We start from the raw sequence: 16,311 nt of genomic DNA, 5'->3' as shown, positions 1-16,311 counted from the left end.
AGAGACAGAACAAGGAGAGGAAAAGAGGTGACGAGGTTTAAAAATCTCCTAAGAAGAGGGAAGACTGGAACACGTCATTATTATTTGTGTGTGTCATTGTAGCATTTTGGGGGTCCTTGACTAGGGCTCCCATGTGCTAGGTGCTGTACAAACGCAGCTGTTCTGTCCTATTTCACTCAGGGTGATGAGTGGCAGTTGGACAGATGGATTAAATTTTGGTGAATATGTAACGATGGAGCCAGTGATGGAAGGAGCCAAGCAGAATTTTGAACCACGGAGCTTTAAATATTCAGGAAAATGTCGCTTGACATCCATTTAACAAAAACGACCCTATTCCCGATTCACCCTAGCAGACACATCACTGCATCAGTCCTTGTCTGCCCACAGTGCTTTAAAATTAATAATCCCATCGTGCTTACACACACATTTACATGCGCACTGACTGATTCGGACTGAGGTTTGTTTTTTTTAATGCAGCCTAAAAGCTTTGGATCGCCAGTTCCCAGGGGATTTGAAAATCTCTGAGCTCCCACCCACACAGCCACAAACGCTCTCACACACGCAGATAGAAATCAGCAAGAGAGTTGAGCCTCTGACACAAGACACATTCTGAAAAGTGTGGTGTGATCTCTGCTTTTCGTGGTCAGCGTAGGTCTCCACACCAGCCCCAAATGCAATCTACTAAAGTAGGAATAACCTCTGCAGCTGGCTGTGCATAGATGATGTTTCCAGGTCAGGACGTGCCCCATGACTCCCTAGACCACACTTCATAATGTCTTTCTATTGCTTATGCCCTGCAGGAACTAAGAGGGACAAGGTGGGGGAGGGAGGGAATATCTTTTATTGGACCAACTTCTGTTGGTGAGAGAGACAAGCTTTCGAGCTTATACAGAGCTCTTCTTCTGCATGAACTAAGGCAGGGACTATGGGGGGAGGGATAGCTCAGTGGTTTGAGCATTGGCCTGCTAAACCCAGGGTTGTGAGTTCAATCCTTAAGGGGGCCATTTAGGGATGGGGCAAAAAATCTGTCTGGGGATTGGTCCTGCTTTGAGCAGGGGGTTGGACTAGATGACCTCCTGAGGTCCCTTCCAACCCTCATATTCTATGATTCTAAGTCTGGTCCCATTGAAGACAGTTTCCACAGCTTTGTGCCACACTATATACAAACGATAAGACATCAACTGCAACTGAGATTACTTCTCCAATGATGCTGAGCATTCCTAGGGTCAGCCCCCCTAAGCCTTCTGCTTTAGAACTCACCCGATCCACTGAAATGCACTAAACGAAACCAACTTTGGAATAATTACAGCACTGAAAAACACCCAGAAGAATTTTCACATTCAGCATCTCCTTGTGATGTTCCCGCCCAGACCTCCTTGATTTTTGCCACAAGAATTCCTATTGCCCTTCCCCGAATGCATGTTTATACATCAGATAGATGACAAATTTCAAGTATTCTGGGAAAACCTCTAATTGCAGTTGTTTATAGTTTTCTAAGTCGTTAGTATGGATTTTATTAGCAAGTTGCTGATGCTGTTCCTGTATCTCTTGTCTGTCGTTTCTGTATTGGAGAACTAGGAAAGTAACAGTATTCCATAGCACTGCGTCCATAAATAACCACAGCTGAAAGGAGGAAAGATAGAAATCTTGCTGCTGTCCAATGTAACTTTCTCAATAGAAATTCAATCAGATGATCAGATCTCTCATTGATTGCTATGTACTCTGTGTATGTATACATGTCAGTTTCTGTCTCATTTTGTGTATTCTAGCTCTTGTCTCCACCTAGCACATGGCAGATTTCCTATGTATAGATTTCTTCAGAGCAATGGTATATATCAAGTCCTCACCTAGGAGAAATTTTGGTATAACTCAGGGCATGAAAACGACATTGTTTGAGATCCAGGACTTGCAATACTCCATCCTTGTTCTCTGCCAAAAAAGCATCGCTAAGCGGAGGAGTCAGTGACCTATTTAAAGTCCAGTATCTTGTGAATTGTCAAGGATAGATACAAATACTTTATTCCAATGGAAAACTGAGAACTTCAGTTTTTCAAAGGTATGCACCGTTTATCTATATGACTTGCCTGGTCATTAAATATTGGACACTATAGTCATATCATTCTGAGTATCAGCTTGCGTCTTCCTTCCCTAACTTTAATCCCAACACAATTTGAGCAGCTGGAAGCCCGAGAACTGCTACAGCTGAACATTGATGCATTATATAATAGTACATCATAATAAAGACCTACCAGACCTTAATACACTTTGGCAGGGCCAGCGAGAGTGCTTTCAAGGCCATGTTTTCAGCATGGATGCTTGGTCAGTGGAAAGAAATGGATCCCTGCAAGCCATCTGGACCAAAATCAAAGGCCTTCATTCGTTTTGTTATGATGCTCCCTCTGCTGTTCTAAATGGAGCCTTCAGTCCTAGTAGAACATTCCCTGTTAATTGGGGTGGGGGAGTAGATTAAGTTTAAGAACAGGTTTATGAGACCCCAGTGCACGTTGTATGCAGAACTCCTCCTTGACAAGTCGTGACTCTACTTGTCATGGGTATGGATGGGTTTAAAAAAATTAAAATTAATCCGGTGGCTTTGGAGCAAGTGTGCAGATGTTCGCATGGTGGTGATTTTTGTTTTGTTTTGTTTTTTTTCTATGGCGAGATCAAAATGCAGGTTTCTCCTCACCCAATGTATTCTGTAACATCCTTCCACAGCACAGCTGTCCATCCCTCGGTGCCAGGCCCACACCACGAGAACAGGAAGTGCTCTCCGCATCCGCCCCAGGCTGGTCTTGCCTGATGCTTTTTATAAAATGTAGCTTGTGGTGAGCCCAGGAGCTGGAGGGAACATTTTTTAAAGACACATGGATGGATAATTAAAATCTTCGTTTTGGAGAAGTGCATTTTGCTGTTCACGCCCCTTATATAAACATTCTTTGGACATTCTCTTCGCAGATTTTCCCACTGTTTTATATTAAGAACGTAAGAAGGGCCATACTGGGTCAGACCAATGGTCCATCTAGCCCAGTATCCTGTCTTCTGACAGTGGTCGTTGCCAGATGCTTCAGCGGGAATGAACAGAACAGGGCAAGTATTTAGTGATCCTTCCCCTGTCATCCATTCCCAGCTTCTGGCAGTTGAAGATTTAGGGACACCCAGAGCATGGGGTTGTGTCCCTGACTTTTGTGGCTAACAGTCACCAATGACTGTTCCTCCAGGAACTTACCTAATTCTTTTTTGGAATCCAGTTATACTTTTGACCTTCACAACATCCCCTGGCAGTGAGTTCCACAGGTTGACTGTGCGTTGTATGAAGAAGTATTCCCTTCTGTTTGTTTTAAACCTGCTGCCTATTAATTTCATTGGGCGACCCCTAGTTCTTACACAAAGGGGTAAATAACACTTCCTTATTCACTTTCTCCACACCATTCAGGATTTCATAGACCTCTTTCATATCCCCCCCTTAGTCGTTTCTTATCTAAGCTGAACAGTCCCAGTCTTTTTAATCTCTCCTCATTTAGAAGCTGTTTCATACCCTTCGCTGTACCTTTTCCAATTGTAATAGATCTTTTTTGAGAGGGGGCAACAGCGGTATTCAAGGTGTGGGCGTACCAGGGATTTATATAGTGGCATTGTGATATCGTCTGTTTTGTTATCTGTCCCTTTTCTAATGGTTTTTAACACTCTGTTCGCTTTTTTGACTGTTGTACATTGAACAGATGTTTTCAGAGACCTAGCCGTGATGACCCTACAATCGCTTCCCTGACTGGTATCAGCAAATTTAGACTCCATCATTTTGTATGTATACTTAGGGTTATTTTTTTCCAGTGTGCGTTACTTTGCCCTTATTACACATTGAATTTCATCTGCTATTTTGTTGCCCACTTACATGCAATCCCTTTGCAACTCCTCACAGTCAGCTTTGGACTTAACTATTTTCAGTAATTTGGTGTCAATCTGCAAGTTTTGCCACCTCACTGTTCACCCACTTTTCCAGATCATTTACGAATATGATGAACAGCACAGGTCCCAGTATAGATCCTTGGGGGACCCCGCTATTTCTTTCCATTGTGAAAACTGACTATTTATTCCTACACTTTGCCTCCTATCTTTTACCCAGTTACTCATCCATGAGAGGACCTTCCCTCTTATCCCATGACTCCTTACTTTGCTTAAGAGCCTTAGGTGAGGGATCTTGTCAAAGGCTTTCTGAAAATCCAAGTACACTAGTTCCACCGGATCATCCTGGTCCACATGCTTGTTGATACACTCAGAGAATTCTAATAGATTGGTGAGGTATGATTTCCCTTTACAAAAGCCATTTTGACTCTTCCCCCAATATACTGTGTTTATCTCTGTGTCTGATCATTCTGTTATTTACTATCATTTCAACCAATTTGCCTGGTACTGAGGTTAGGCTTACCAGCTTGTTATTACCAGGATCGCTTCTGGAGCCTTTTTTTTAAATTATTTTTTATTTTTTTATTCTCCCCCCCCCCGCCCCCCCCCCCCCAAATCGGTGCTACATTAGCTACCCTCCAGTCATCTAACGGAGAGGCTGATTTAAGTGATAGGTTACATACCACAGTTCTGCAATTTTGTATTTGAGTTCCTTCAGAACTCTTGGGTGAATATCATCTGTGTAAACATATTGCTGTTTAATTTATCAATTTATTCCAAAACCTCCTGAGGAATTGTCCCAGATTGAGGTGTCAATAGAGATTTGTCACCTAAAAAGACTGATTCAGCTGTGGGAATCTCCCCCACGTCATCTTTCCATTGGTCTTCACTGCATTAGGTTCTCTGCAATGGCCTTGTCTTCCTTGAGTGCTCCTTTAGCACCTCGGTAGTCGAGTGGCCCCAGTGGGTGTTTGGCAGGCTTCCTGCTTCTGATGTACTTTAAAAACATTGCTATTAGTTTTTGTGTCTTTAGCTAGTTGGTCTTGTGATTCTTTCTTGGCCTACCCTGCCCAGTTATACTTTTACACTTGACTTGCCAGAGTTTATGCTCCTTTCTATTTTTCTCACTAGGATTTAACTTCCAATTTTTAAAAGATGCCTTTTTGCCTGTAACTGCCTCCATTACTCTGCTGGTTAGCCATGGTGCCCTTTCCTTGGTCCTCTTACTGTTTTTTTTAAAATTGGGGTATACATTTAGTTTGAGCCTCTATTATGGTGTTTTTAAATAGTCTCCATGCAGTTTGCAGGCATTTCACCCTCATGACTGTTCCTTTTAATTTCCATTTAACTAACTAACTTCGTTTTTGTGCAGTTCCCCTTTTTGAAGTTAAATGCTACCGTGGTGGGTTTCTTCAGCACGTTTCCCCCCTACAAGGTTGTTAAATGTAATTACATTACGGTTGCTATTACCTGGTGGTCCATCTATATTCACCTCTTGGACCAGATCCTGTGCTCCACTTCGGACTAAATTAAGAATTTCCTCTCCCCTTGTGGGTTCCAGGACAGTCATTTATGGTGTCTAGAAATTTTATGTCTCATCTTTTCTTGAGACGAGATAGTTGAAATTCCCCATTATTATTGCATTTTCTCCCTTTGTAGCCTCTCTAACCCCTCTGAGGATTTCACAATCACTGTCACCATCCTGGTCTGGCGGTGGTTAGTATAGTCTTACTGCTATAATCTCATTGGTCAAGCGTGGAATTAATATCCATAGAGATTCTAGGGTAGCTTGATTCATTTAAGATACTTACTTTATTTGACTCTATGCTTTCTTTCATACACAGTGCCACTTCCCCACCCGCACGACCTACTCTGTCATTCCTATATATTCTGTATCCTGGTATTCCCATGACCCATTGATTATCCTCATTCCACCAAGTTGCCAGGATGCCAGGCACTCTAGTCCACCCATCTTAATATTTAGACTTCTAGCATTTGTATATATAAGCACTTGTACATTTTGGCAATAGTCAGTTGCTTGTGTTATATTTATATTCCCTGCTAACAATGTCAAATGTATAAATGAGATACCATGCATTTAAGTGCCTGGCATGAAGATTATGGATAAAATTTTCAAAACCAGCTAAGTAAGTAAAGACCGCATGTTCTTAGGCATATTGACTTTGCTAGACTTTAGAATCCTAAGTGCCTAAATCATTTTTGAAAATGGGACTTAGGATCTTAGATCACTTAGGGTAAAATTTTCAAAACCATCTAACCCTTAAACATATTTATTCATTACTGAAACTGAATAAATATTAATTGCTCTAGAACTTTTCATTTAAACCTTTCGTTAATTAGAAGTGACTTGGAGAGATGTGTTTTTAAGTTGTTTACGGTTGCGTGGATGTGTAGGTGAGAATGGTTTCTAAATTAATAATATATTGGGATGCCAGCTAGATTTTAAAATGAAATCTGCAAACTAGATTGGTTTAATAGTTTTTGGTTTTAATACTAATTTGCTTAATGTATTATTATTATTTGATTTTTATAAAGAATTCATTTTAATACCCCTTTTTGGCTGACTCCAAGAAGAACTGCTCACTATTTTAACACTGGGTTTGTGTAAGAAGCTCCTTGTATTTCAGAAATAGGACTTTTTTGGTTTTTAATCAATTAGTTCTATCCCTTCATTACAGACAATGGTATTTCTAACCCACCGTTAAAAGAGAATCTTTATATCAGATAGCGTATACACTAAGATTAGAGCTGATCACATTTGTGTGTGTGTGGAAACTTTTGACTTTTCCTCAAAACACCAGGAAGTCTTTGGTTTTTCAACAAAATGCTGCATTTCCACAGAAAGCAGATGCTTTCTGTGAAAATGTTCTTTGTGCCAAAAACATAATTTTCTGTCTAAAAGCAGTTTTAATGGGAAAATGTCAACCAGGCCTAAACAAGTTATACAGCTGGGGGAGAAAAGGACGAACAGATCAGGTTTTTTCTTTGATTTTTTCCAAATTGTTGTGTGGCAATAATAAAAGCAAATGAAAATGTATCAGTTTGATGTTGCATGCAGTGGTGGTGTAGCTTTGTTGGTCCCAGAATGTTAGAGAGACAAGGCAGGGGAGGTAATAGCTTTTCCAGGACCAACTTCTGTTGGTGAGAGAGATGAGCACTCTTCTGCAGGTAACCTGTAGAACAGAAGTTGGTCCAATAAAAGATATTCCCTCACCCACCGTGTCTGAGCGTTGATAGAATTTCTCACATGAGTATTAAACTGAAAGTACAGCTGACTGGCTGGGAAACAGGCCACGTACAACTCCCATGTGGCTTCCCATATGTGCTCCCAAAAGAACTTGGGTTCAAAAATATATAGACGTTCCCACACACATTTCATAAAATAGAAGGAAGAGACTGTTGTTCTCAGTCCTATGCAAGACCTTCTAGTGAAAAATCAAATCATTTGTTTAAACAGGATTTCTTCTTTCTGCTCTTTGCCAGGTTTATCAGGGCTCACAGGAGGAGATGGGTCAATGTTTGATTATCATTATTCTTATTATTTTATTACAGTAGCACCAAGCGCCTCAGTCTGAGATCAGGCTCTGGCTGACCCAAATCTTATTAATTTAACAATTTAACGATCCAATTAATTAACTAAAGTTAACAAAAACTCACCAATAACCTCATTGATTCCAGGTTGTCCTGTGGCAGGTTTGAAGGGAGGGTACTGCTCGCTTGCTTGTTTTAGAGGTTCCTGGGTTTCTACTGGTGTTCACAGTTCGAGAAGGGGGTTGATAAATTGGAGAGGGTCCAAAGAAGACCCACGAGAATGATTCAAGGATTAGAAAACCTGCCTTACAATGATAAACACAAAGAGCTCAATCTATTTAGCTTCACAAAGAGATGGTTCAGGGGTGGCTTGATCAGTCTATAAGCACCTACAGGGGGAACAAATATTTTGATGATGGGCTCTTCAATATAGCAGAAAAATGTATAACAATATCCAATGCGTGGACGTTGGCACTAGACACATTCAGACTGGAAATAAGGTGGACATGTTTAACAGTGAGAGTAATTAACCATTGGAACAACTGACCAAGGATCGTGGTGGATTCTCCATCATGGGCAATTTTGAAATTGAGATTGGATGCTCTAGTTCAAACTGGAATTATTTGGAGGAAGTTCTGTGGCTTGTGTTAGGCAGGAAGGCAGACTGAATAATGACAATGGTCCTGTCTGGCTGTGGAATGCGTTAATCGATGAATAATCTGCTGTGGTTTTACTAGGGTCCTGTTGATGCCTTTGTAACTTGCTGGAGCAAGTTCAGGGTTGGCTGCTCTGCACTTTGCTGCTTGATGTCCAGAGAGGAGGAGAGCAAGAATTCAATTGTTTTAGTTTTGCAGCAGGGCATACAGCAGGTTCCAGAGTTAGTGTCTTCAACCTCTTTCTTCCAGGGTGTTTTATTTATACAGGAAAGTGAACAAATCAAAGAGAGAGAGAGACCATGTGGCCATTTGGCTTTTATGCCTAAATCCCAGGGGTTTAGGTGATCCATATTTCACTGGCTACAAGCCATACATCTGGTGATCATGTACTAGCCTCAGTCTGGATTTCGGAGTTGCATTCCTGTAGTATCCAGTAGATGGTGCAGATGTGTTGCAAATAGTTTGTGGACTCAAATTCTGTCGGAGGGAGAATGGCTGAAAGAGCTTTAAGACTCCCTTTTTAATGGTCCCCAAATCTAATAATTTTTAATTAATAAGAATTTCTTTTAAATAATCTCTTAATCTGAAGAGAACTTTTAAAACAAATTGTGTGTGTGTTTCCACTTTTGCAATATTTGACCTTTTAAATACAGCTTAGACTCTCAAGAGTGTATAGGGTGACCAGATGTCCTGATTTTATAGGGACAGTCCCGATTTTGGGGGCTTTTTCTTATATAGCCACCTATTACCCCCTCACCCTCATCCCGATTTTTTTACACTTGCCCTTTGGTCACCTTAAGAGTGTAACAGTCCTTTTAGGAAACCATTCCTGCCATGAGAACGCATGGCCTTTTTAAATAGGCACATCTTTCAGCCGTAACCAGGCAAAATACTGTGTTAAGATGGAGTTAAGGTTGGGAGACATATCAGTAGCATGAGGGTAAATAACATTACAGGGATGTTGCAGTTATTCCACAAACAGGCATTACAAACCCAGGAAGTTAGAGTTCGGGTTAAAATTAACAGAAATCTGACGATGTTAAGGTACCCTAGCAACCTTAACTCTGCCCCATAGTGAAGCCATCCAATAAGCAGACAGTTAGGACTCATGCATTTTGAGTTTGTGGTCCCGGATTAGATTACATTGATTTTTAACTATGCATTTTTTTTTAAAGTCTTTTGCTCATGGCCTCAGTAAAGAGCCGGGAGATGGGGGGAGTTGTGTTTGAAGAGGACAAACGGATGAGTAGAAATATTATGGTTGAGGGGGAGAAAGTGGAGATTTGGGAGGGCAAGGGGAAACGGCATGTGCATGGGTCTGGGGTGGGGGGAAAGGGTGTGTTTGGAGAAGGGGGCTGTGTTAGGGAGACTGGTGCTATTTGAAGTGAGTGGGGAGGAAGGAGCCCAGTCCCAATGTCCCCATGGCTTAAGGGCTACCCCTGCACTCCTGCCTCAGTTTCCCTGATGGTGCCGCCTAGATGGGCAGTGCCTCCAAGGCAGTAGTGCCATGGGGGAGGCATGCAAGCAGTGATACCTGAGCTAGCATGTGGCCACAGAGCAAGGACAGCTGGGCCACGTCATCTATCAATGAGAATTCTTGACACAAGTCCAGCTTCACTCACCTATCCGACTTGTTGCAGCCAACAGAATTGTAGCATGCATATCAGCTATAGAGGAAGGGTGCTTGGTTACCTCTGATATTACAATGGCCACATGTTAGTGCCCTTGCCTGCCAGCTGGGAGCAGTATGTCTTCTGCCGGATTCTCTGGGCCTTTGGGCTGGGAGCCAGTTAGCATTCAGGATCAGCAGAGGGGGTTTCTGTAGATCCCCAGAGTCTAAACAACAGCTCAGTGAAAGCTTAGGATCCAGGAAGCCGAACATCAGGAGTAACAAACATCCCACACTGCTCTGGGGTTTGTTAGCGTTCAGCTGCTGCTCTGCAGCAGGAAGTCTGGGAAAGTTGGCCAACGGCTAAGGAGGTAGAACAAAAACTGGGAGGTTCTTCAGGAGCACGGCCCTGCCCATCCTGCCTTGACTGGTGGGTCTGGTTCTGCCTCCGGCAGGCTGCAAAGAGGACCCATTGTAAGGGGTCTGGGAACCTTACCTGCAGAGAAGAAAAGGGCCTTGAAGAAAGGGGTGGAAACAGCTCCTTGAGAATACCTGTTGTGCAGGGGGCCTCCCTGGATGGGGTAGCCTGGATGGGGCACCCAGCATGATGTAGGCAAAAAGTCAAAACCATTTGAGGATTCTCTATGACGTGCAGCAGTTTTTCAGGCCGATACTGGCAGGCAGGGGGCACTTCTTTAATAAGAAATGGGGGGAGGAGAGCGAGATAAGTGTCAGGTCTAGAGATGGGAAGCCCATGAAGATCTACATAGACGAAACTGCCTCCTCCTAGCTAAATTTAAAATCCCCAAATAAAACTTTTACCCCTAGATCTTCTTAGTGCTTTTCATCTGTAGATCTCAAAGCACTTTCCTAAAGAAGTTGGCATCATTCTCCCCAATTTACAGCCCGTGACCTGTCCATGACTTTTACTAAAAATACCTGTGACTAAATCTTGGGGTGGCTGCTGCTGCAGGAGGAGGGGCGCACGGGGGGGCTGGGGCCAGGGGCACCAGCTGCTGGGATCCGCTGGAGCAGCGACTGCTCTGGCCACCCCAGGGACCGCTGCTCAGGCCGCTGCAGACGTCACGGAATCCGTGACTTCTGCGACCTCCATGACAGACACGGAGCCTTAAGAATAAGTTAAAAACAGGTATCCTTCATGAGCAATTTCATAGAGAGTGCTAAAAAAGCAAGGTATTAGGGAGATTTTTGTCACCGAATGCAAAGTCAATGAATTCTAGAGGATCCTATTAAAACCCAGTTCTCATCAGATTGGGGTGTAACAATGGTCTGCTGGTAAGATTGATAAATGGTCGGGGTATCATTCATATCCTCATTTTCCCCAATCCTTTATTTTCCAGTTGAACATGACAGAGACATCTTCTACCAGAAGCCTTACTGGAAGGAATTTCGATTTGACCTGACCCAGATTCCAACTGGAGAATCTGTAACGGCTGCCGAGTTCCGAATTTATAAGCTGCGAAGTTTCACTCGTGATGTCAACAAAACTCTTCACATCAGCATCTACGAGATCATGAAGGAGTATTCCAACAGGTGCAGTGAAAGCGACCGGTGCCTTTGAGCTGGAAACAGAGAAAATGGTTTTTCTTATATAGAGCTAGACACAAATCTGGGTTCTTATGAGCCGAAACTGTAGTGCTGCTTTTTCGCTTCACAATGTTCAGTTTATGTGCAAGCCGGAGTACAACTGGGACATGAGAATTTCTGATTCTGTTTTTTCATCTGTGGGGAAATCATTCCCATGTATTTCAATAGGTGGCAGTAATTTAATAGGTAGCGGTATACCTGTCCCATATGGACCAATCTTGGACATTGGGGAGAATCCGAGGAAGTGGGCTGTAGCCCACGAAAGCTTATGCTCAAATAAATTTGTTAGTCTCTAAGGTGCCACAAGTACTCCTGTTCTTTTTGCGGATACAGACTAACACGGCTGCTACTTTGAAACCTGCAGGAGCAGCTAGAAGTCGTAGCCACAGCTCAGAACCTGTGTGTCCTCGGCGCTGCACAGACACACAACCAAAAGACAGACCCTGCCCCAAAGAGCAGACAATCTAAGCAGGTCATGTTATCGACGTTCAGTTGATTTTGCTCATCTATTTTTTCCGTTTCTGTAGGGAATCTGACTTGTTCCTGTTAGATCTTCAGGAGCTCCAAGCCGGGGCTGAAGGCTGGTTGGTTTTTGATGTCACAGCTGCCAGCAACCACTGGTTAGTAAACCGTAAACACAACCTGGGCCTGCGGCTTTATGTGGAGACCGATGACGGTAAGGCTAACTCAGGCACTGGAAGGATTTGAAATTCCTGCTGCTTTTAAAAATCTAGCTAGATCTTGGTGTGATGCACCTGGGTGTAAGGAGAATATCCAATATAGAGCTCGCATCAATGCCTTTTTAAGGCATTGATGTTAATGCACTTCCTAGTGTACGGTTTAATGTAATCCTTGCCTGAAGGGATACTCACGTGTGTTTCGCTGGATTAACCTTTCCTAATTTCACCCATGGATAAAATCCATTCCAAGTGCTACCTCAAAAGGTGTACTTCAGAGCTCGTCCTTCAGGCTAGGAAAACGTAATTGCTCTTGTTGGTCCCCTCTCTCCACAATATTTCCCTTTCACTAAGCATGCTGCTAAGATCAGGCTATTTTGGTTTGTGGTGGTGCACAAAACCTTGAGTAAATGTGTCCTCTCTGTCTGGAAACTGCCCAGGGTGGGTGGGTGGATAAATCAACACTAGTTCTAAACAGCAAGGGCCAGAACCACAGCTGGTGTAAACTGGTGACTTCAGTGGAACTATGCCAGTTTACGCTAGCTGAGGATCTGGCCCCTGGTTGGTTGGTTGGTTTGTTTTTTTTAGTCAGCCTGAAACAATTTGCATCACAGGATTTTTCTCTCTTCTAACTGCCCACGCTAGCAGCAGTACGGATGCCACATATCAGGCCCAGATCCTCAGAGATATTCAGCATTCAAATCAATAGGAGCTAGGTGCCTTTGAGGATCTGGGTCTAGGGATTCAACCAGCTGAGAGACTGCAGCGACTGCTCGTACTGTGTGGTCCTTTTCCTGCGACGAGTTGGTTTGGAGCTGTGCTGTTCTGAGGATGGCCTGACAGTAAAGATTGATCACCGCAATACTGAACTGTGTAAATTACCTTTCCCCTTTGCAGATGGCCCTTCTGCTCAGCCTGTGTGCTCCTGGGTTATTTTATATGCATAGCTCTTAGTTTAAGGAAAGTCTCTGCCTGCCAACCAAGAACATGACCTTTTAAAACATAGAGGATTCCCTTTGTACCGCCAGTTGCCGTCGGAGACTGTGATCACATTGCCAGTCACTCATGAGCTGGTCCGTTAAGTTGGTTAGCGGTAGAGGTATAGCGGTAACGGTGCTAGCTGAATTGCTCTCAGTACCTGATTTTATTTTCATTGCATTGACAGAAGCCCAGATGAGTCCTCCTGAATGAGGACTCGGATAGGTTCCCCATCCTTTGAGGTTGGTGACCAATGGTTGGGCCAATTTGGATTTAATGGCAAGAGGATTTTCAAGGTTTTTCCATTGCACAACTGATCAGAAGTTTAGGGAGGAAAATGCTTCTCCCCAGGTCTTCCTCAGACTGCTGATGCTTTGGCTGTTCGTCTCATTCAACAAAGCACCTGCTTAAATTCCATCACGTTGCAATGAAGTCAATAACCCTTTGGAAACCTCTCTTGTGCCATCTTGTCCAAAGCTGGATCCCGACACGTGAGACCATCCTCCTTTGCAGGGGGTCTCGTGTCCTGGTGTGAGATTTTTTCCAGAAGTGCCTAAGTGAGTTAGGAGCCTAACTCCCATTTTTCAAAAGTGACTTAGGAGCCACTGAGACTTCGCCTCTGACCTATGTTCGTGTTTAGAAGCCAGCACCTGTTCTGCTCCCAGGCTCTATGAATGCAAAGTGGGAGGGAGTCCTAGCCCTGAATGTAGCGCTGCCATTTTGCTTCACTTGCCCTATGGAGAGCATCCAAAACTGTAATGGTGAAATTCTGGACCAGGGAAACTTTGAGGAGCTCGGAGGAGAGTGTTATCTTCCTTAGAAAAGACTGAAAAACTTGAAATAATTCGAGGAACTTGCAGCTGTTTGGATTTCCTTTGGATCTCTCATTTCCTTGTCTTTTCTACCCCGTTTCACCCTCCCCACAATTATTGCTTCTCTCTTTTGATCCTGGATTCGAATTATTACTCTCGTTTGTCTGGTCTTCCGAGCAGAGCGATTTAGCTCACAAAGCGTGTCCTCTGATTGGACAATGACGGGTAATGTCTCTTTAACGTGTTGTATGGAGGCAGGTCGCACTTCCAGTCTATGGTAGAGCCAGAGCTAGAGTTGGAGCACCAGTGGAGCACCTGGCAGCCTGGGTACTCTTGTCTCTTGATGCCGAAATCTGGATTATGAACACACGGAGGGAAGGTGGCTGGCTGAGTGGAAATAATAGAATGCAGTGACTGGTGAAGGTGACAGGAGATGTTACACTAGAAAAATCCTGGGACTTTATTGGGGTTTGTTTTTATAGATTTTTTTTTTTTTTATTTAAATGTTCATCTGCCTTATTTTTCTCCTCCTTTGACTAAAGAGCTTAGTTTTACAGCCTAACTTGCATATGTGGTGGAACAAACTTGTGTTTTCGGCCCATCGTAGGGCAGAGCATCGATCCGGGCTCAGCAGGACTGCTGGGTCGGCGCGGGCCACGCTCCAAGCAACCTTTCATGGTCACTTTTTTCCGGGCAAGCCAAAATCCGGTCCGAGTTACTCGAGCCGTCAAGCAGCTAAAGAAGAGGCAGCCCAAGAAAACGAACGACTTACCGCATCCAAACAAGCTTCCAGGGATTTTTGGTAAGAGCTTTGGGTTAGAGACCCAGCTAGCTAGAGGTAGCACAAAGGCTGTATTTACAGTCAAGAAAATGATCTTTATCTAAAATACCATTTTCCTCTGCTGCGCTAACCATGGTATATTTTGTTAGCCCCTCCCTCCTTCAGGAATTTCTCTTCTGCTTGAAACACATGGCTCTGATGTGTCCTCAAGTGAGTTCCAGATGAACGAGGTTTTGAGAGAGCTTTTTTTTTTTTTTTTAGAATAGGAACCGTTAAGTGGATTATGAAGCCAAACAACAGAGAAATTGTACTGTCCGCAATGGCTTCCTGAAGGAAAGGACTTTATTAGACTTTCTAGGTAGTGGTATATCTGAATACTGAATCCTTTAAGTATGCTATTAATATTAGCATCAGCTTCAAAACCATCCTTAGAGTGGAGGAGAGCCTGAAAGGCATCCCAATGAACCTGAGATGTTTTTGACGCGTGGCCAAGCATCAGTAGAGATGATGGTTAGGAACATGAAGATATGCTTCTTTCAAAGTCTCTCTGGGGTTAGGGAGTCATTTGGGGCCCATTCCTGAATGATTAAGGTTAGATTTTTTCCATGCTGAATCGCTGTTCCTTGATCTAAGAGTGATACATCTAGAACCAATCTGAAGCCTTCACTTTTTTTGGTGACCCAAAGAGTCTGGGATAATGTTTTCTGGCCCCATTCTTCAAGGGAGCCAATGTTCCTAGGGGTTGTAGCTTCTCCAGGCTTTCTGGGCAAGCATGTAGGTTTGAAAAATGCAGAAATGTAGGGTGGAGATGTGAGTGGGGGAGGGGGGCAAGCTAGGAACTCAGCTAGGTAGTGAGCTCAGATTATTTCAAGAGATCCCCCACGCACGCACTACCGTCTGTGAGAAGTGGAACGAGTCTAAAAACTGAAGAAACTCTTAAGCCTTCTCGCTAAGCAGAGGGGCTTCGAGGCCAGTGGGGCTTCATTGTCAGGCGTAGCTAGAGTTGCCAAAAGACGTTCCGAGATCCCAGGGGATTTTGAAGCATGAAGGTTCCACGCTGCTGGCTGTTGCCACGGAGCTGGTGAATCCAGCAAGCTGGGCAGGTGCTCCTGGAATCAGAACCAGTGTCCCAACGAGGAGCTCCTGGCTGCAGCAGGGATCCGAGGAATCCGTCAGTGCTTTCTCTAGTAATCCTCCAGCTGAATGATTAAATCCAGATTGAGAGGAATCTGGGTCCGGGTGAGCCTGGACGTAGCATCAGTATCTAAGATTTGGAATCAGAGGTCCCAATGGGTCAGGGTGTTGCAGAAACAGCTCCTGTCACCTGCTATGTCAAAGACAAAGGATATGGCTAAGCTGAGGGGCTTTAAATGTCACTCTGTTGTTCTTTTGGAACAGCCGTCCTTATACTGGTGCTAGCAAATACCGGTGAGATTTTTATGTTTGCTATTTTGAGTGACATGTATTTTCTCATCTCTCCCCTCCCCCCGCTTCTTTTTTTTCTAGATGACATTCATGTCTCTGAAGGCAGACAGGTTTGCAGGAGGCATGAACTCTATGTCAGCTTTCAAGACCTCGGATGGCTGGTAATTCCACCCCCCGCCCCTTGTTTCTTTAGCAGTAAATTCATACCCAGGAAAATGAAATGGGAAAAATGGGAATGTAGCCCACCCTTGGGGCTCACCTCCACTCCTTCACGAACACAAGCCAATTTAGAGTACGTGAACTCTGCCTCACT

General features: G+C 43.7%; 1 protein-coding gene across 1 annotated transcript in view; it reads left to right on the top strand.

Annotated features, from left to right (window-relative positions):
* LOC112108405 (bone morphogenetic protein 8A-like) overlaps positions 1–16,311 on the top strand; it is a 34,714-nt gene that overhangs the window by 15,697 nt on the left and 2,706 nt on the right. Inside the window, exons 2-5 of the mRNA XM_024202521.2 lie at positions 11,079–11,271; positions 11,853–12,001; positions 14,400–14,594; positions 16,080–16,159. Of these exons, the coding sequence (XP_024058289.1) occupies positions 11,079–11,271; positions 11,853–12,001; positions 14,400–14,594; positions 16,080–16,159 (617 nt within the window). The remainder of the gene's footprint in view (positions 1–11,078; positions 11,272–11,852; positions 12,002–14,399; positions 14,595–16,079; positions 16,160–16,311) is intronic.

Source organism: Terrapene carolina, unplaced genomic scaffold (assembly GCF_002925995.2).
Source record: "Terrapene carolina triunguis isolate 2854851 unplaced genomic scaffold, T_m_triunguis-2.0 Scaffold236, whole genome shotgun sequence".
In the NCBI taxonomy this organism is placed as follows: Eukaryota; Metazoa; Chordata; order Testudines; family Emydidae; genus Terrapene; species Terrapene triunguis.
This window is presented reverse-complemented; position numbering and strand designations above follow the sequence as displayed.